The sequence below is a fragment of the Podarcis cretensis genome, assembly GCF_951804945.1.
Source record: "Podarcis cretensis genome assembly, chromosome: 10".
NCBI lineage: Eukaryota > Metazoa > Chordata > Lepidosauria > Squamata > Lacertidae > Podarcis > Podarcis cretensis.
In genome coordinates this window covers 5,226,022-5,246,884 of record NC_137179.1, presented here as the reverse complement: position 1 = coordinate 5,246,884, position 20,863 = coordinate 5,226,022, and the positions used below count along the sequence as shown (strand labels likewise).

The following is a 20,863-nucleotide window of genomic DNA, read 5'->3' as shown; positions in this document are numbered from 1 at the left end:
CCAGGTTCGGTGTGTCCGTAACCCGAAAATGCGCAACCTGCAGTGTTCGCAACCCAAGGTATGACTGTACGTAACTAAAATAAGTAAGAACCCCAGGAGCAAATCATGCATGGAACTTTGAAGCCTTACCACGTTCTCTAGCGGTGCTGCACCAAACACTTTAAAAACAGGGTTGGGTTTGGAGGGCGAGATGCAGAGGACGATGGCCTGCTGTCCGACACGAGTAGTGTATTCGTCCAGCGTGGCACGAAGCTTCCTGTTTCAGTGGGCCAAAAAGAAAAGAAGTTTATTTCCCCTTAAAGACATTTCACTATACATCAGAACACAGGAAGAGCATCATAGCCAGACACTGGAGAGACCTGTCAGGAGTAAGCATGGACCAATGGTACCAAATAGTATGGGAAACAGGCCTACTAGAAAAATTAACCAATAAACTGAAACTGACACGGGGACAAACAGAAGACGACGCCTATGGCTCCCCTTTATCACATACGTAGCCCAACAAGACGATGACAAGAATCCACCAACAGCATACAAATCAGTATGGCTAACCTGATCCAAAACACCCACCCACCCCACGCACACACGAAAACAAAGACCACCACAGCCAACCACAAATGAACAGCCACACCCTAGGCCAACCCCAACCTCTCTCACCACCAAAGAAACACAAGTGAACAGCAGAGAACCTGCACAAACAACGCTGACACCAAACCTTACATATATTAAGTAAAATAGAAACATCGCCACCCGACCCCACCCCATTCATCTCCCCCCCCCCCACCTCTTTCCCTCCTAATGTCTCAACAAATGAAACTGATTTGTAAAAATGTTACATGGGGGGGGGAATAATATGAGAGAGAGACATTGCAAACACTTTTGTAAATCAACAAAATCTTTAATTAAAAAATAAATAAATAAGAACATAGGAAGGGCCTGTAACTGGACCAGGCCAATGTCCCATTAGTCCAACATCCTGTTCTGACAGTGGCCAGCCAGATGCCAGTGGGGAATCCCAAGCAAAAGAAGCCTCTCTCTTCCTGTGGTTTCCAGCAACTGGTATTCAAAAGCATTGCTGCGGAGGCAGAGAAGGGCCATCCTGGCTAGGAGCCATCGATATCCCTCTCCTCCTCCAGGAATTTGTCTAATCCTATCTTAAAAACAAGGCTGTATATTGTCCCCCTGCTTATTTAACTTATATGCAGAATTCATCATGCGAAAGGCTTGCCTGGATGATTCCCTAGCCGGAATTAAGATTGCCGGAAGAAATATCAACAACCTCAGATATGAGGATGACACAACCTTGATGGCAGAAAGTGAGGAGGAATTAAAGAACCTTTTAATGAGGGTGAAAGAGGAGAGTGCAAAATATGGTCTGAAGCTCAACATAAAAAAACCGAAGATCATGTCCACTGGGCCCATCACCTTCTGGAAAATAGAAGGGGAAGAAATGGAGGCGGCAGTGAGAGATTTTTTCTTTCTTGGGCTCCATGATCACTGCAGATGGTGACAGCAGTCACAAAATTAAAAGACGCCTGATCCTTGGGAGAAGAGCAATGACAAACCTAGACAGCATCTTAAAAAGCAGAGACATCACCTTGCTGACAAAGGTCCGTATAGTTAAAGCCATGGTTTTCCCAGTAGTGATGTAGGGAAGTGAGAGCTGGACCATAAAGGCGGCTGATTGCCAAAGAATTGATTCTTTTGAATTCTGGTGCTGGAGGAGACTCTTGAGAGTCCCATGGACTGCAAGAAGGAAATCAGCCCTGAGTGCTCACTGGAAGGACAGATCCTGAAGCCGAGGCTCCAAGACTTTGGGCACCTCATGAGAAGAGAAGACTCCCTGGAAAAGACCCTGATGTTGGGAAAGATGGAGGGCACAAGGAGAAGAGGACGACAGAGGACAAGATGGTGGGACAGTGTTCGCGAAGAGACCAGCATGAGTTTGACCAAACTGCGGGAAGCAGGAGTCAATGTGGGAGCTCCCCTTAACAGCTAAGCTGACTCCTTTTGTCAGAACTAGAGATAAGGGACAACAAGCCGGACAAGTTTATGGCAAATTGACCAGCTTCTGTTGAATATGGTGTGAAGAACTTGCTCTTTCTCAGAGTGGAGCAACACCAACATGGGTTTATGAGGTTTTGAAAGGCAGCAACGAATAACGTAATTTATCTTACAAATTAAATGAAGGATTTGCTTCAGTGGCAGGATTTGTGACCTATTTGGTTGCATGCAAATAGGCTGGGTTGCATCCAGCTAAATTCTCTTCTGGGTAGACCAATTCATGTCAATGAACCTTAGTTAGCCAGGTCTGTCCATTCAGAATTGGTCCACTCTGAATATGACTAGCACAACCCAGTGATGGGAGTGGGTTCTTATGTATCACCTTAATAATAATAATAATATCATCTATATTGATATCAGGCAGGCACTTTCACTGTACTCTTTCCAGCACCGGCTAAAAAACATTTTTTTTACCCAGATTTATAGAGTGCGGATGTGTTTTTCATCTATTGCTGGTTTAAATTTTTTGAATGTTTTGTTTTTGCTTTTCATCTTATTGTTTAATTCTTTTTCCAAAGCACTTTGAGGTTTCTGTTTGTTTTTATCTATGTAAACTTCATGAAACGAGCAAACAAAATACCCAGTCACCACGCTTACAGGATAACCTTGGGTTGGTCACCGTATATCAGGTTAAACTACCTCATACGTAGGGTTGTTTTGAGGATAATATGGCCAGGTCACAAGAGGACGGAAACCTGCTTCAAATTCCCCGGGGGAAAAACGTCTCCCTGCTCAAAAGAATGCTCAAAGGGAGATATGAGGAAATAAAGCTACAAAAGTTTGTTTATAGTGCCAGGATAGCCATCATGCAAAAAGCACCCCTCTCTGTGCGAACAAGGAGGTCTCAGGTACGCCCAGGTGTTTCCCTGTTGAGTGTTGAGAGAGTTAGGGCAGCGCAGGGTCTAGGAGAGACACAAGGTGCCGAGTTCAAGTCTTGGCTCTGCCATGAACTCACAAAGTGATCTCAGGCAATCTCCTATCCCACAGCCTCAGTCTCTACCTCCAAAATACGGGGAGTAATAAGACTAGCTCAGCTTATCTCACAGGTCTGCTGCACAAATTAAAGATACAGTAAAAGTAAAGGGACCCCTGACCATTAGGTCCAGTCGTGGACGACTCTGGGGTTGTGGCGCTCATCTTGCTTTATTGGCCGAGGGAGCCGGCGTACAGCTTCCGGGTCATGTGGCCAGCATAACTAGGCCGCTTCTGGCGAACCAGAGCAGCGCATGGAAAGGCCGTTTACCTTCCCGCCGGAGTGGTACCTATTTATCTACTTGCACTGGTGTGCTTTCGAACTGCTAGGTTGGCAGGAGCAGGGACTGAGCAACAGGAGCTCACCCTGTTGCGGGGATTCGAACTGCCGACCTTCTGATCGGCAAGTCCTAGGCTCTGTGGTTTAACCCACAGCGCCACCTGCATCTCCCACAGAGCCACGTATTAAAAAAAAACTGTGAGGGAATAGCCTGCAGTGGGACACAGGAAGATGCCTTATGCAGAGTCAGACTATTGGTCCATCTACCTCAGTACCATCTACACTGACTGGCAGAAGCTTCTCCAGAATTTCAGACAGGAGTCTTTTGCTAGATCCAGCACTGAGGGCCTTCTGTTGGTTCCCTCATTGTGAGAAGCGAAGCTACAGGGTCTGAAGGTCCATGAATAATCATAGTTTAGAGGTCCTGGGCCCTAAGGAAGTGAGATTATCCTCCACCAGGGCCAGGGCCTTCTCAGTGATGGCTCCGACCTGGTGGAATGCTCTGTCCCAGGAGACCAGGGCCCGGCAGGATTTAACTTCCACCTGGAAGCTATTCCGCCTGGCTTTCAATTTGAACTTAGCCTGAACTTTTATTCCCCTTCCTTCCCTCCCCCTCCCCTTTTTATGAAGATTAGCCGCTCTGGGATCCCACAGATAATTCTCCCCTGGTCTCCTCGCTGACCCAAACAGGACTAATTTAGCAAGCTAGCCCTGGTGATCATCCAATGTTTATTGGATGGATTTCCCCCCTAAATTGATTTTTGAATTCTGAATTTATTGTTATTCACATTTTATACTGTATTTTATGCTGTTTTTGTTGCATCTGTTAAGTGTTTTAAATTTGTTGTTAGCCGCCTGAGCCCGGTTTTCTGAACTGGGAAGGGTGGGGTATAAATAAAAAATTATTATTATTATTATTATTATTATTATTATTATTATTATCGGTAGCGGCTTCCTCCCTGTGGAACACCCTCCCATCAGATGTCAAGAAGATGAGTAACTATACAACTTTTGGAAGACATCTGAAGGCAGCCCTGTACAGAGAAGCTTCTTAAGGTTTAAGGTTTTATTACAGTTTTTATATGTTGGAAGCCGCCCAGAGTGGCTAGGGCAACCAGTGAAATGGGCGGGGTACAAATAATTTATTATTATTATATCCCCAGGGCTATAATAAATGCACCACTTTCTAAATTGCCATGTTTCTGCAGGAGAATATGAAGCACACACCCATCTCATTCTTACTTAAAGGTAAAGGTAAAGGGACCCCTGACCATTAGGTCCAGTTGTGACTGACTCTGGGGTTGCAGTGCTCATCTCACTTTATTGGCTGAGGGAGCTGGCGTACAGCTTCCGGGTCATGTGGCCAGCATGACTAAGCCGCTTCTGGCGAACCAGAGCAGCGCACGGAAACGCCGTTTACCTTCCTGCCGGAGCGGTCCCTATTTACCTACTTGCACTTTGACGTGCTTTCGAACTGCTAGGTGGGCAGGAGCAGGGACCAAGCAACGGGAACTCACCCCGTCGTGGGGATTCGAACCGCCGACCTTCTGATCAGCAAGCCCTAGGCCCAGTGTTTTAACCCAGGAGCATTAATTTGGGGGTGCAAGAGCTCCAGATCTTGCCAGAGGTTGCTGGCTCTCTTCTAAGCCTCTTCAACCTTGCAAATGTACACAATGAGTCTGAGGTTAGCCCTCGCTATCCGAGGACAGCCGATTATGTAAACTGATTTTTGGTGCACTGCAGGAACACGGAAAGCCGATGTATACCCACAAGCTATGGCCAGGCCCCATCACGTGCATGCAAAACAGGGTGCAAATCATGAAAAGAGCAACTTGTATGCAAATCCGCATATACAAATTAGCACTGGTCCTCTCAACAGACCTGAACGGTGGCCACATGGTACAAACCAAATCTCTTCCTTTTGCTTCCCTGGATAGGGAGGGAATTCCTAAAATGGTTTCCAGCAACTGGGATTCAGAAACATTGCATAGTCATCGTGGCTACAGCCTTATCCTTGCATTTTGCTGCGCTCCCATCTCACTTAAGTATCAGAAATATTTTTTGAAATCGCTTAAAACACACACACACACACACACACACAGAGAGAGAGAGAGAGAGAGAGAGAGAGAGAGACCTGGATTAAGAATAAAGCATAAAATGATCTAGTTTTTGGAAGTATGAAGACCTGGCACTTCAAACTTGGCTGAATAAAAAAAAAAAATAAACCCTCTGCATTCCATCTTCTTATCAACAGTCCCTGCTCTTCTCTGGCCCCATATGAGTCTTTCCCCATCTCCCTCCAGGTCTTTAACCTGCTGACGACAGCCCATGGTTAGGCAAACTAAGGCCCGGGGGCCGGATCCAGCCCAATCGCCTTCTAAATCCGGCCCATGGACGATCCGGGAATCAGCGTGTTTTTACATGTGTAGAATGTGTCCTTTTATTTGAAATGCATCTCTGGGTTATTTGTGGGGCCTGCCTGGTGTTTTTACATGAGGAGAAATGTGTGCTTTTATTTAAAATTTATGGGTTATTTATGGAACATAGGAATTTGTTCATTTCCCCAAAGAAAATGTAGTCCGGCCGCCCACAAGGTCTTAAGGACAGTGGACTGGCCCCCTGCTGAAAAGGTTTGCTGACCCCTGGACTAATTAATCAATAGATGTCTTTTTAAACGGTGGGAGGTGTTGTTTTTGTTTGTTACTACAGGGCAAAAATAGGGAAGGGTCGTAGCTCAGTGCATCTGCCTTGCCGAAGGTCCTGGGATCAGTCCCCAGTATCCCCAGCTAGGGCTGTGTTTTTATACTTATGTTTTTTCTTTTTCAAAATATAGTACGGCCCCCCACAAGGTCTGAGGGACAGCGGACCGGTCCCCCGCTGAAAAAGTTTGCTGACCCCTGCCTCAGCCACTATGGCCCTCGAGCCCCCCTTATTCCCTCGCCTCCATGCACACACTTCCTGCCCCTAGTCTCTGGGACCATTTTCTTCCACAGCTCAAATTAAAGGAGGGAAGGAGGGAGACCACAGGGAGAGTCATGATTTGGCTAAAATTGGCAGGCGTTGTCTTTGTCCATGGAGTTTTCTTGGCAGGGATACTGGAGTGGCTTGCCAGTTCCTGCTCCAGGTGGATCACGTTTGGTCAAAACTCTCTGCTATGATCTGTCCATCTTGGGTGGCCCTGCACGGCATAGCTCATAGCTTCTCTGAGTTATTCAAGCCCCTTCGCCACAGCAAGGCCGAAGAATTGATGCTTTTGAATTCTGGTGCTGGAGGAGACTCTTGAGAGTCCCATGGAAGATCAAACCTCTCCATTCTGAAGGAAATCAGCCCTGAGTGCTCACTGGAAGGACAAATCCTGAAGCTGAGGCTCCAATACTTTGGCCACCTCATGAGAAGACTCCCTGGAAAAGACCCTGATGTTGGGAAAGATGGAGGGCACAAGGAGAAGGGGACGGCAGAGGACGAGATGGTGGGACAGTGTTCTCGAAGCTACCAGCATGAGTTTGACCAAACTGTGGGAGGCAGTGGAAGACAGGAGGGCCTGGCGTGCTCTGGTCCAGGGGGTCATAAAGAGTTGGACATGACTAAACGATGAAACAACAACAACAAGCAGGAGTTGGGGGTGTGGATTATGGATTTCATTAAGACTCTCCTACTTCTCCTTCAGTCAAACCTTTCACTTCCACTGCATCAGTTGTGCTGATTTTTCTGCCTCCTGTGACTGCCTTTCCTCTTAGCGGTGTCAGCATTCACAAACATTCTGCAGCATATAGAATCGTAAGAGTTGGAAGGGACCCTGAGGATCATCTAGTCCAACCCCCTGCAACGCAGGAATAGGCAGCTGTCCCTTACAGGGATTGAACCTGCAACCTTGGGGTTATCAGCACCACGCTCTAACCAATCACAGCAAGTCAATCCATGGGGTGGAAGCTCTCAGTCAGGGAACAGCCAGTTTTTAGGCTGAGGTCACTGGAATTGCAAATCTGTGCCACTCCCCTAGATTTGAATTGTATTGCTGCATTGTTTTTAACACTCAATTGGGAGCCGCCCAGAGTGGCTGGGGAAACTCAGCCAGATGGGTGGGGAATAAATTATTATTATTATTATTATTATTATTATTATTATTATTATTATTATTATTATTTTGAGCAAGGTTTCCCCCCACCCTGAGCAGTGCAGCCCTATCAGAAAGAACAAAGTTCTGCGACCTATTGTCTGATGAAACTAAGAGCAGATTGGAAGAAAACCTTTTTAAATGGTGGTGGTGGTGGGGAGGGACATTCAAATTGTGCCAAAAACTTTTATGCACGCTCCACGAGGGAGGAAAGAAGCCCTGGGACTGCAAACCTGCTGGAATAATCCCACCGGCACCAAGCCGCGTTGAGCAAGACTCGGCAACACATTGCAACAGCAGGCCAAGGGAAATGAATCTGCTCCGCTGAACGTTGCATCAGAGTGCCCCTAGAGGAAGAGAGCCTTTCATGGGAACAGAAGTGTTCTCAACTAGCAGCTAACTTCTTTCTTCTTTGAGACGCTGCAATGCGCATTCCTAGAGAGGCCGTCATTTGCATCATCCCACAGACCCGAGAGTGACTGGGTCATCACCTTGTGACTTCCAGCACCGGAAAACGGGTCAACGTGTAACTATCGAAGGGGAGAGCAGCCATTACGGCATTCACAACAGTTTGAAATTTCAGGTGCGCACAATTCCCACTAAGCTGAATGCCAAGGCTTTTCTTGCTGTGCTCATCTCACTCTTCGGCAGTGGTTTTACCCAAAGCCATTTTCAGGAAAGTGGCAGGGTGGGGAAAGATCTTACAGACTGAGCTTTTCTCCTGGGCCCCAATTTGGAAAGTTCTGGCTGTGTGCCACGCTTTGCAGCATCCCTGAAGGCAAACTCAAGGATATGCGAGGCTGAGAGCCGGACCCCAGAGGCACTAAGAGCAAAACAGTCCGGCCTCCTCTTTTGTGAACGCCTGACTCTGCAATCCCATTTTGCATGCACTTCCAGACAGGCCTTTTGAGAAGAGACCTATGCAGGGACAGAAGAAGGGGGAGCAGTAGGGGCGGGCCGCCCCAGGTGTCACCACTGAGGGGGCCTGCAGCGAACCCAAGCCACGCATCTCTTCTGTGAGAGACACAGTGGCTTGAGCACGCGAAGGCTCTGCGCTGCCCAAATGGTCCGCCTGCTGCCTCCCCCCCAGCTGTAGGGCAGCTGAGTGAGCCCCACACCTATGGGCACGCCACCCCAGGCACCCAAGCGGCTTCCTCTGCCACTGGGCCTATGGTGCATGAGCAGATTGTTGTTGTTGTTGTTTAGTCGTGTCCGACTCTTTGTGACCCCCTGGACCAGAGCACGCCAGGCACTCCTGTCTTCCACTGCCTCCTGCAGTTTGGTCAAACTCATGCTGGTAGCTTCGAGAACACCGTCCCACTATCTCGTCCTCTGTCGTCCCCTTCTCCTTGTGCCTTCTTTATGGTCCAGCTCTCACTTCCATACATCACTACTGGGAAAACCATAGCTTTTACTATACGGACCTTTGTCGGCAAGGTGATGTCTCTGCTTTTTAAGATGCTGTCTAGGTTTATCATTGCTTTTCTCCCAAGAAGCAGGCGTCTTTTAATTTTGTGACTGCTGTCATGGGCAGATAGATACCAGGAAATTAAATGCTAAGGTCAACATGGGGTGAACGAAGCAAGTCACAGTGGCTCCGTTTGCACATAACACAAAGCCAATTCAAGGCTTATCACGAATGTGCAGACTCCCAGAGAGGAAATGGCAGCTGCTTTACTCGTCCTCTGGTCCTGCTGGCGATGTGCTCCTCTGAGCTATGCCATGGTTTGGATTAGCATGTTGCACACAAGCCCAGGCTTGTGCTTTGTCTGCTACAGACAAGTGGCAAGTCACGGGACAAACCTTGGCTACAGCATGTTGTTTACCTGGAGATGACTACTCTAATAGTGATGATGATGATGATGATGATGATAATAATAGTAATAATAGTAATAATAGTAATAATAGTAATAATAACAACAACATTTATTTATACCCCGCCCTCCCCAGCCAAGACCAGGCTTAGGGCGGCTAACACCCGATATAAAAACAAATTGATGGAAATACAACGTAAAAACAAGATTAAAATACAACATTAAAATACAGCCTTTCGGAACCTTTGCCCGCCCCCCCCCCCGATGTTCAACAACCCCAGCTGCCATCAGACACCCCCCCAGCATAGCCAATGGTCAGGGGAGTGGGTGGGAATTATTGTCCAGCAAAATCTGGAGGGACACAGGCTCCCCATCCATGGCTCTATAGGTATGGGGAAGAAGGACGTACGAGGGGTCACTCATTCATCAATCTGGCCCAGATGGTGACCCTGGAGGTTCCAGGACTTTATACTGCTGGTGGAGGCGGGAGGGAGGGAGAAATCATACCTTTCGTCCTGAAACCTGGAGACTGAAATATGGCTGTGGGGCCATTGATTCCCAACTCTCTAGACTGCTGGAATCACAGGTAGGTGGAGGGAAGTGCAAGGATACTTCCAAGCCTAAATTCTCCTGGGAAACAGGACTTCAGAGAACCGATCCCATGCCTCTACCTGCTGCAAGCCTGGACAAACTGCTATTGAAGGAAACTACAGTGGTGCCCCACAAGACGAATGCCTCGCAAGACGGAAAACCCGCTAGACGAAAGGGTTTTCCGTTTTGGAGGTGCTTCGCAAAACGAATTTCCTATGGGCTTGCTTCGCAAGACGAAAATGTCTTGCGAGTTCCTGCGGGGGTTTTTTTTTCTCCCCCCCCCTCTTTTTCTAAGCCGCTAAGCCGCTAAAAGCCGCTAAAAGCGCTAATAGCGCTAAGCCGTCAATGGGCTTGCTTCGCAAGACGAAAAAACCGCTAGACGAAGAGACTCGCAGAACGGATTAATTTCGTCTTGCGAGGCACCACTGTACAAGACTCTTCCCGCTGTATACTGAGGCTATTTGTCCCTGGCTGGTTGCCATCCTTTTAAGTCATGAGGAGTTGGGTCTTGTCATGCGCCGGACCCTGAGCACCTGATATACACAAGAGAGATCTCTTCTTCAAGACAGCATAGAATGAAACTATGGGATTCACTCCCACAAGGGGGCATTGATGACCACTGACTTGGACTACCTAGGGCCACATTGTTCACTTGGGTAGTGCGTGAGACTCTTCTCTGGGGTAGCAGGGCCGACAAAGACCCCTCTCTGCCCCCAAACCTTGGAGAACTACTCCCAGTTGGAGGAGACAATGCCGGGCCAGTGTAAGGAAACTTTCTGCGTTCAGACGCTCTTACCGTAACAAACGCGTCTGCTGCCTCTTGCGGATCGACGGGTTGGACTCAAAGACGTGAGGACGTTTCCTTTTCTTGCCTGTCGCCACGGCGGCAGCAGCGGCCATTCCCACAGGGCCTGCGGACGAGAGATGGGTTTTGAATATTCGGGGGGCCACAGGCCGAAGACACCATAGGCCATAAATGCTACAGCAAGCTACTGGTGAGATGCCACAGAATATCTGAGAGGTTAAGAAAAGCGGAAGAAATCGACGGACATTTATGACATAGTTATGCACTGGTAACTTCAAGATTGGATTGCTGCAATGCGCCCTAAGGTACCAACATATAAGACCCTGTACAATTTCTCCTTCAAAGGCATCAGAAGCCTGCTCCACAATAACTCAGAGCAAGGGCTTTCAGTGTCGCTTGCTCAGGGAAACAGGATCACTGCTGAGATATGACAGGTGCCCTCATCTGTGCTTTCCAAAAACAACTGGAGAGTCTTTCGTATCGTTTCTAAAACTATATTTAGTTGGATTTTTGTATTGTTTTCAAAACTACCGTATTTTTCGCCCTATAGGGCGCACTGGCCCATAGGGCGCACCTAGTTGTTGTTGTTTTTTTGGGGGGGAGGAAATAAAGGAAAAAAAATATTTCCCCCCCCCCCCCGAACAGGTTGCTATCCGCAAGCCTTGGGAGCCCGACGGGAAGTTGCACTGGGCTCCCAAGGCTTGCGGATAGCTTCCTGAAGCCTGGAGAGCGAGAGGGGTCGGTGAAAGCCTGCATTCGCCCCATAGGATGCACACACATTTCCCCTTCATTTTTGGAGGGGAAAAAGTGCATCCTATAGGGCGAATGCAGGTATTTTTTAGCTGTGCTTATGGTATATTTGCAAATTGCCTCACGTGAAAGGCAATTCGTAAGTTACTTAAACAATGATGATGATGTATTTGTTGGTCTTTAAAGTTGGCTGCAACTTTAAGAACTGTAACTTTATAAATATGTGATTGAGCTTGCTTTTCCCTCCTCCCTCCCACTCCTTTTTCCTAACATATCGTGCTCTTTTAGGTTGTGAATGTGAAGGTGGGGGCTGTCTTATAGCTAATTTCCGTAAGCCACTCTGAGAACCCTTTTGGCTAAAGAGTGGAGTATAAATTCTTCTGCAAATAAATAAACAAACAGCACCATTAGACTAATACAACTACCCTTCCGGATATAATTTCAATAGCAATTATTTCACGCAGTATCTTTCTCCATGCATATGTTCCCAAAATCACCCTACAGGTTATTATTCATCGTAAACAGGATGGATTTAGAACCCTAACTTGAAGTTAGAACCCTAACACGGAGATATCAGATGAGAAAGAAACATTGTCAGTTGCAATTGCTGTACTGCCCTCTGCTGGTTGCAGCTTCATACTAGAAAATCTGGCTTGAGGACGTGAGTAAAATGTCCCCAAAAATGCAGATGAGGGGGGGTGGAAAGGGTTCCCCTTCCCGGGACTGGTTTTTAAAGACAAGATTCCAGGGAAGTTCTGACAGCAAGGTATGGACCAGTCAAATCATGAAAGTGTGTGTGCCTGCATTAGTCCTTTGCTCAAATGTACGATTGTTTTGAAATAAATTGCATTGCTCCTTCTTAATCCCTCACTAATCAGACCTTCTGAAGGGAGGGGTGAAGAGATCTTTTGCTCAGTTTAACATGCTGTTTATTCTATATACTACGAGAGAATTCGTCTTCTATATGCAGATCCTTGGCTAGTCAAAAGGCATCATACGATACAATACGATAATCTTTATTGCCATTGTCCCATACAGAACAACGAAACTGAAAAAATCTACATCAGACATTCAAAACCCCACAAGCCCGCTATCCCAGCCTGGTTAGCCCCTAAAAACTCTGATACCCCATAATTAAATGCAATATACTCCCATAGAGACTACCTTACACTGCGTTTAAAACCAAAATCGCATTTGGGTAGAAACTGTTTCTCAGGCAGCTGGTCCTAGTCTTTATAACCCTGTACCTTCTTCCAGAGGGATGCGGGTGGTGCTGTGAGTTAAACCACAGACCCTAGGGCCGTTTACCTTCCCGCCAGAGTGGTACCTATTTATCTACTTGCACTTGGACGTGCTTTCGAACTGCTAGGTTGGCAGGAGCAGGGACCAAACAATGGGAGCTCACCCCATTGCGGGGATTCGAACCACCAACCTTCTGATCGGCAAGCCCTAGGCTCTGTGGTTTAACCCACAGCACCAACCGCATCCCTTAAAATAGCTAGATGCACTTAAATTGCCCAAACTGTTCAGTTGACCCTTGTGAAAAATCAACCCCAATAGAAAAAGCCCTTTTGCATCAGTCTCTTCCACCAGGTGCCAAAAGTGAAGCTCGCACCCAGGGATACATAAATAGATTGTGGGTGGTTATCAGAACATAATCCATCTATCAAAAAGTAAACAGGGGAAGAGTATTTTCTAAGGGTGCAGCGCTCTTTGTGAATCAAGAGGGTGGTTTTTTTGCTTTTCATGTGTGTTATGTGACCGGCAAGTGAACCCCACTGATGTCTTCTCAGAGTTTGGAGAATTTACGTCCTGAAATATTAACACGGCCACATCCTTTGACCTTGAAAGGGGCCAAAGGAAATACTTCGGTGCTCAGTACAGTGGTACCTCTGGTTGCGAACAGGATCCGTTCCAGAAGCCCGTTCGCAACATGAAAGGAACACAACCCACAGCGGCGGGTCTGAACACACACGGGTTGTGATTCGCCGCTTCATTTTGACTTCATTTTGCGTGTCTGTGCATGTGCGAGGGGCAAAACCCAGAAGTAATCCTTTCCGGTACTTCCGGGTCACTGCAGGACATAACCTGAAGCGGACGTAACATGAGGTATGACTGTATGAGTATTTTCTTCCACCAAAATAAAAAAACCTTATGGGTATCAATTCAAACATTTGTGGGTCCCCTAAGAATTTCGGGGATCCACCTCGGGCACCTGTGGCCAACTCTGCACTGCCTAGACAAGTCTTGATGCGAAACAGAGGAAGAAATGCTATGCCCCTTTAGGGCACATGGGGCAAGCGAGGGAAAACAGGAAAGGACGCCAGCAATGTACCTGCAGCGGCCAGGTGGGCTGTCACCTCATCAGTAGCCGTGGAGTTGAGAATGTCCGAGTCGTCGTAGGAAGTGTCCTCGGGAGAAGACGGCGAGTCTTCATCTGCGCTGAGCATGCTGTGCTCCGTGTACGTGGCCACATGAACCTGCTGCACCTGTTGGGCCACTGCGTGGGCCTCAATGGTGGCCATGTGCTCCGTCTGCGTCACCGTGTGTTCCTCCATCGGTAGCTACTGCTAGAGGAAAGGAGATACAGGAGGGGAGAGAAATCAGGCGGAGGAATAATAATAATAATAATAATAATAATAATAATTCTTAATACTCCGCCCATCTGGCTGGGTTTCCCCAGCCGCTCTGGGCGGCTTCCAACAGAACACCAAAATACAATAACTTATTAAACATTAAAAGTTTCCCTAAATAGGGCTGCCTTCAGATGTCTTCTAAAAGTCTGGTAGTTGTTGTTCTCTTTGACATCTGATGGGAGGGCGTTCCACAGGGCAGGCGCCACTACTGGGAAGGCCCTCTGCCAGGTTCCTTGTAACATGGCTTCTTGAGGGAGGGAACCGCCAGAAGGCCCTGGGAGCTGGACCTCAGTGTCCAGGCCAAACGATGGGGGTGGAGACGCTCCTTCAGGTATACAGGACCGAGGCCGTTTAGGGCTTTCAAGGTCAGCAACAACACTTTGAATTGTGCTTGGAAACGTACTGGGAGCCAATGTAGAGCTTTCAAGACCGGTGTTATGTGGTCTTGGCGGCCGCTCCCAGTCACCAGTCTAGCTGCCGCATTCTGGATTAGTTGTAGTTTCCGGGTCAACTTCAAAGGCAGCCCCACGTAGAGCGCATTGCAGTAGTCCAAGCGAGAGACAACTAGAGCATGCACCACTCTGGCGACAGTGTCCGCGGGCAGGGAGGGTCTCATTCTGCGTACCAGATGGAGCTGATAAACAGCTGCCCTGAACACAGAATTGACCTGCGCCTCCATGGACAGCTGTGAGTCCAAAATGACTCCCAGGCTGCACACCTGGTCCTTCAGGGGCACAGTTACCCCATTCAGGACCAGGGAATCCTCCACACCAGCCCGCCCCCGGTCTCCCCAAAACAGTACTTCTGTCTTGTCAGGATTCAACCTCAATCTGTTAGCCGCCATCCATCCTCCAACCAGAGAAAGAAAAAGTGAAGTCTGAAATATCCACTCCTGACACATATCTCAAAGATCAGAACCTAGAACAGGAGGGGATCTTGAAGAGGTGGAATCACAGGTGAGAAGAGCTTGTGTGTGCTCAGGACCTGCTTGTGGGAGCCCCATGGGCATCTGGTTGGCCACTGTAAGTACTGGGTGGGCCTCTGATCTGATCCAGCTGTCAGGCTTTTCTTATGTTCTTATGACTACTGAACCTGCATTGCGACCTGACTGGCTAGTGACAAAAAATGCAGGCTGACGCGTCTCAGGAGTCACTGGCTGAGCGTGGCCCCTGATGTGACTGTCTCCCTCCCCCTAGATTCAGGTAGGTAGCTGTGTTGGTCTGACGCAGTAGAAATGCATTAAAAATAATATATATATATATAAATTGTCCTGTAGCACCTTAGAGACCAACTAAGTTTGTTCTTGGTATGAGCTTTCGTGTGCATAGAGTTGGAAGGGACCCGGTGGGTCATCTATTCTAATCCCTTGCAACGCAGGAATCTCAACTAAAGCATCCATGACAGAGGGCCATCTAACCTCCACGGAAGGAGAGTCCACAACCTCCAGAAGGAGAATGTAAACAAACATAATAATAATAATAATAATAATAATAATAATAATAATAAATTATACCCTGTTCATCTAGCTGGGCTTCCCCAGCCACTCTGGGCAGCTTCCAACAAAATATTAAAAATACAATAAAACATCAAACATTAAAAACTTCCCTAAACAGGGCTGCCTTCAGATGTCTTCTAAAAGTCTGGTAGTTGTTTTTCTCTTTGACATCTGGTGGGAGGGTGTTCCACAGGGCGGGTGCCACCACCGAGAAGGCCCTCTGCCTGGTTCCCTGTAACTTGGCTTCTTGCAGTAAGGGAACCGCCAGAAGGCCCTCGGAGCTGGACCTCAGTATCCGGGCAGAACGATGGGGGTGGAGACGCTCCTTCAGATATACTGGATTTAAAATTAAAAGACGAGAAACGGCTCCTCTTTCAGACACCAGAGCAACCCCTCTTCAGGGGCGTAACCTAAAACCCGAAGTTAAAACGGCACTGTAACTTAAAATCCTAAAGAACAGGATGACGGTCTCATTCAGTATTCATGCGTTTCCTTTCCCAAGCAGTCAGGTTTCATGTTCTACATGTGGTGTGAAGGTCGCTAATGTACCTTAAAGCATTGGGTTGTGCCCTGCTTATTCACCGTTATAACAGAGACAGTGTGGCTCATCGGATGTACAAACCAGGTGTGACCCTTCAGGGGCAATCTGTTGGGGACTGAATGCTGGCATTGAGTTAGGCCAGAGCCAAGTGGACCACTTCACTTTCTCCACCATCCGCCCCACCGTAGCGCCAGGAGAAGGAAAATCAGTCTCACCAGAGGGCTGAACTAATACAGTGGTTGTAGTTACAGATAGGTAGCCGTGTTGGTCTGCCATAGTCAAAACAAAAAAAATTCCTTCCAGTAGCACCTTAAAGACCAACTAAGTTAGTTCTTGGTATGAGCTTTAGAAGTGTGCATGCACACGAAAGCTCATACCAAGAACTAACTTAGTTGGTCTTTAAGGTGCTACTGGAAGGAATTTTTTTTGTTAATACAGTGGTGCCCCGCAAGTCGAATGCCTCGCAAGACGGAAAACTCACTAGACGAAAGAGTTTTCCGTTTTGGAGGTGCTTCGCAAAACGAATTTCCTATGGGCTTGCTTCGCAAGACGAAAATGTCTAGCGAGTTCCTGCGGGTTTTCCCCCCCTTCCCCCCCTTTTTCTAAGCCGCTTATCCGCTTATCCGCTAAAAGCCGCTAAACCACTAATAGCGCTAATCCGCTAAGCCGTCAGTGGGCTTGCTCCGCAAGACGAAAAAACCGCTAGACAAAGAGACTCGCGGAACGGATTCTTTTCGTCTTGCGAGGCACCACTGTAATTGCTTGCAGAGGACATCCCCGTTCCTCCCATCGCTTTATTAATGTAAGAACATAAGAAAAGCATGCTGGATCAGGCCAGCGGCCAGTCATGCCCAAAATCCTGTTCTCACAGCGGCCAACCAGATCCCTGTGGGAAACCCACAAGCAGGATTCGAGCGCAAGAGCAATTCTTCCCCTCCTGTGATTTCTTGCAGCCGATATTCGGAATCATTGCTGCCTCCCAACTTTGGAAGCAGAGCAGAGCCTTAATAGCTAGTAGCCGCTGGAGTCATCTCCTCCATTAATTTGTCTAATCCTCTTTTAAAACTGTCCAAGTCAGTCGCCATGACTGTCTCTTGTGGGAGGGAGTTCCATAGTTCAACTATGTGCAGCGTGTAGAAATACCTTCTTTTTTTCTGTCCTGAACCAACACTCAGCTTCGTTGGATATCCACAAGTTCAGAGTGGTGCATGCTCTAGTTATCTCTCACTTGGACTACTGCAATGCGCTCTATGTGGGGCTGCCTTTGAAGGTGACCCGGAAACTACAACTAATCCAGAATGCAGCAGCTAGACTACTGACTGGGAGTGGCCACCGAGACCACATAACACCGGTCTTGAAAGACCTACATTGGCTCCCAGTACGTTTCCAAGCACAATTCAAAGTGTTGGTGCTGACCTTTAAAGCCATAAACGGCCTTGGTCCAGTATATCTGAAGGGTACAGGGAACCTGGCAGAGGGCCTTCTCGGTAGTGGCGCCCTCCCTGTGGAACGTCCTCCCACCAGATGTCAAAGAGAACAACTACCACCAGACTTTTAGAAGACATCTGAAGGCAGCCCTGTTTAGGGAAGCTTTTAATGTTTAATAGGTTATTGTATTTTGGTGTTCTGTTGGAAGCCGCCCAGAGTGGCTGGGGAAACCCAGCCAGATGGGCAGGGTATAAACAAACAAACAAACAAACAAACAAACAAATAATTGCAAGAGAGGGAGAAAGACTTCTCTGCATTCTCTATGCCAGGCTTCCTCAAACTTGGCCCTCCAGATGTTTTGAGACTACAATTCCCATCACCCCTGACCACTGGTCCTGCTAGCTAGGGATCATGGGAGTTGTAGGCCAAAAACATCTGGAGGACTGAGTTTGAGGAAGCCTGCTCTGTGCCATAGCACAATTTTTATGAATTTCTATCATGTCCACCCTTTCTTCATGGAGGAAGTACTCCATCTCCTTGATCATTTTCGGTTACCCTTTTCTGAACCTTCTGCAACACTGCAATGTCCTTTTTAAGTTGTGGCTATTGGAACTATACACGATATTCCAACTGCAGTTGCCCAATAGGTTTGTATTATGGCATTATAATACTGACAGTTTTTATTTTCAGTCCCTTTCCTAATGATCCCTAGCAACAGAAAGCAACCATAAACACAGAACGAGATTTCTAAGAATACTTCAGAATGGAGAGCAGATGTGGGCGTGGAATGGGAAATGGGCCTTTGTATCCTTTGTCTTGGTTCCGTGTCCATTTTCTAAGATGCTGCTTTGCCAAGTTTTTCTTTATAATAAATATATGAAACACACACAAAACACTGCAATTGCACTGTATAAAAAGAATCACAGAACACTAAAAGCTAACAATCCATTTTCTTTGTAATAACAAAGGCTAATTAGCCTTCAGTCGCCAATTAGTACCAGCAAGTTCGGTAAGATTACTGATGGGGTTACATAACTAGAAGCTTACGTTACAAGGCTGTGTGGGTAGAAAATGCAGGTGCTAAAAATTACCTGTTCTTAAAATGATAAAATTTAGTGAAAACATAATGCGAAAATACAGCTTTTGTGTTCATCGAGCTGTGCGCAGAGCTTAAAATGCTTGAGAACCTAACATTGGGTGGACAATATGAGAGATGGATGGGGCCATGCTCTGGTGTGGTCCAGAAAAACTTCAACCAAACCTGTGGGTTCCATCTGTTGCTGATGGCAGACATCCGTTTGTGCAACTCTCCCCTCTCCTCTCCCCTGAAGCCCCTCTCCCCAACATCTTCTCCAGAAGTTTGGAGGACTTTCTGGAGCAGATTTTGAGGGTGCCCATGGAGAGAAAAGGGAAGTCCCTTTGTTTAAGTAGAACTCCCCAGGCTCAGTGTCTGGATGCAACTCCATTTCTTTACCCAGACATTCGAACAGAATTTGGGTTGTTCTGAAATACGGGTAAAGGGACCCCTGAACATTAGGTCCAGTCGTGGCCGACTCTGGGGTTGCGATGCTCATCTCACTTTACTGGCCGAGGGAGCCGTTGTACAGCTTCCGGATCATGTGGCCAGCATGACTAAGCCGCTTCTGGCGAACCAAAGCAGCACACGGAAACGCTGTTTACCTTCCTGCCACAGCGGTACCTATTTATCTACTTGCACTTTGACGTGCTTTCGAACTGCTAGGTTGGCAGGAGCAGGGACTGAGCAACGGGAGCTCACCCCGTCGTGCGGATTCGAACCGCCGACCTTCTAATCGGCAAGTTCTAGGCTCTGTGATTTAACCCACAGCGCCACCTGCGTCCCTTCGAAATACAGGTACCATATCCTTTATTCCCCAAGAACTCTAGTTCTGGCGAAGGCGGGGGGGGGGGCGTGTTCCAAGTCCTGCAGGCTTCAAACCCTTTTACAGCATTTTTCATCGCTTGGGTAGGGGAAGCAGACGACTGCTGCAGAGGCCTCAGACTCCACAGGTGCTGTGCATGTGCACATGAATGCTCAATCAAGGGAGGCTGGAGATGGTTCATATGGAGGACTCTTGAAGGCCTCTGTGGAGCCCTACAGTTCACTCTGTGGTGTGGAAAGGACAGGCTGGTGTGCCTGTCCGAAAGCCAATTTCTCTAGATTTTGCACTGCATGATAACTGAGTGAATTGGGCAATAACTGAGGCAAGGATTTGGGTTTGTCTAGCTATGGAGAGAGGCCAAAGAGTTCTGCTCTGCTCACTGTGGCAGGCATCCTCCAAACAATTGAGTAGCACCCCTTAAAGTTTTCAAGTTAATCATGGAATCATGAGTTGGAAGGGACCAAAAGAATCATCTAAAGCAGGAAACTTTTGCCCAATGTGGGACTCTGAGATTAAGAGTGCCATGATCTAATGTTCCAAGTCTCTTCCATATCCTGCTCCATTTATTCCCCAAAGACTACTTCCACTGATGAATTCATGTGGTTTTTATGTTGATCTTTTCTGTGAACTGCCCCGAGACCTCCGGGTATAAGGCGGCATATAAATTCAATAAATAATAGTAAAGCGTAACAGCCAGAGAATTGCCGCTTGTCGGATGAGTGTTTGGCTGAAGGTTGTGGCAGTATAACTGGAGAAGAGCCTGGAGAAGAGGAGGTTAAGGGGTGATATGATAGCCATGTTCAAATATATAAAAGGATGTCACATAGAGGAGGGAGAAAGGTTGTTTTCTGCTGCTCCAGAGAAGCGGACACGGAGCAATGGCTCCAAACTACAAGAAAGAAGATTCCACCTAAACATTAGGAAGAACTTCCTGACAGTAAGAGCTGTTTGACAGTGGAATTTGCTGCCAAGGAGTGTGGTGGAGTCTCCTTCTTTGGAGGTCTTTAAGCAGAGGCTTGACAACCATATGTCAGGAGTGCTCTGATGGTGTTTCCTGCTTGGCAGGGGGTTGGACTCGATGGCCCTTGTGGTCTCTTCCAACTCTATGATTCTATGATTCTATGGAGGCTGCCAAGCTGTGCTCTTGATTCCAGAGAAGAACTGTCATGGGAAGCACCTGCTCAGAAGGTGGCTGAGATCAAGTTTGTGGGCAAGGATAGCCTGAACCAAGAGGCTTCTACTTCAGCTAGGAGAGGTGTTGGTAGACATTGACAGATAACATGTGAAAATGCAAGAACTGGCCATTTGGAAAGACCTAGTTAGACATTTTAACTCAAGACATTTCGCTATGTTGAGTTAAATTTTATATAAAATGTACACAACGTACCCCCCCCCCGCCCAAAAGGACTGATAGTTCTCCTTTTTCAGCAGTGAGGATCTGCAGGTTTTGGAAAACAGCAGACTTGAGGCAG

The 20,863-nt window shown here is 47.4% G+C and overlaps 1 protein-coding gene across 5 annotated transcripts in view; it reads right to left on the bottom strand.

The window, feature by feature from the left end:
• Window positions 1-20,863, bottom strand: part of NRF1 (nuclear respiratory factor 1) — a 77,416-nt gene that overhangs the window by 47,747 nt on the left and 8,806 nt on the right. For 4 of the 5 annotated variants that reach the window (XM_079992741.1, XM_079992738.1, XM_079992740.1 and 1 more), the window contains exons 2-4: window positions 13,726-13,960; window positions 10,632-10,746; window positions 130-256 (exon numbers count right to left, since the gene is read on the bottom strand). In XM_079992741.1, the coding sequence (XP_079848867.1) occupies window positions 130-256; window positions 10,632-10,746; window positions 13,726-13,948 (465 nt within the window). In that variant the 5' untranslated portion in view covers window positions 13,949-13,960. The remainder of the gene's footprint in view (window positions 1-129; window positions 257-10,631; window positions 10,747-13,725; window positions 13,961-20,863) is intronic. The other variant, XM_079992739.1, reaches the window with a different exon arrangement.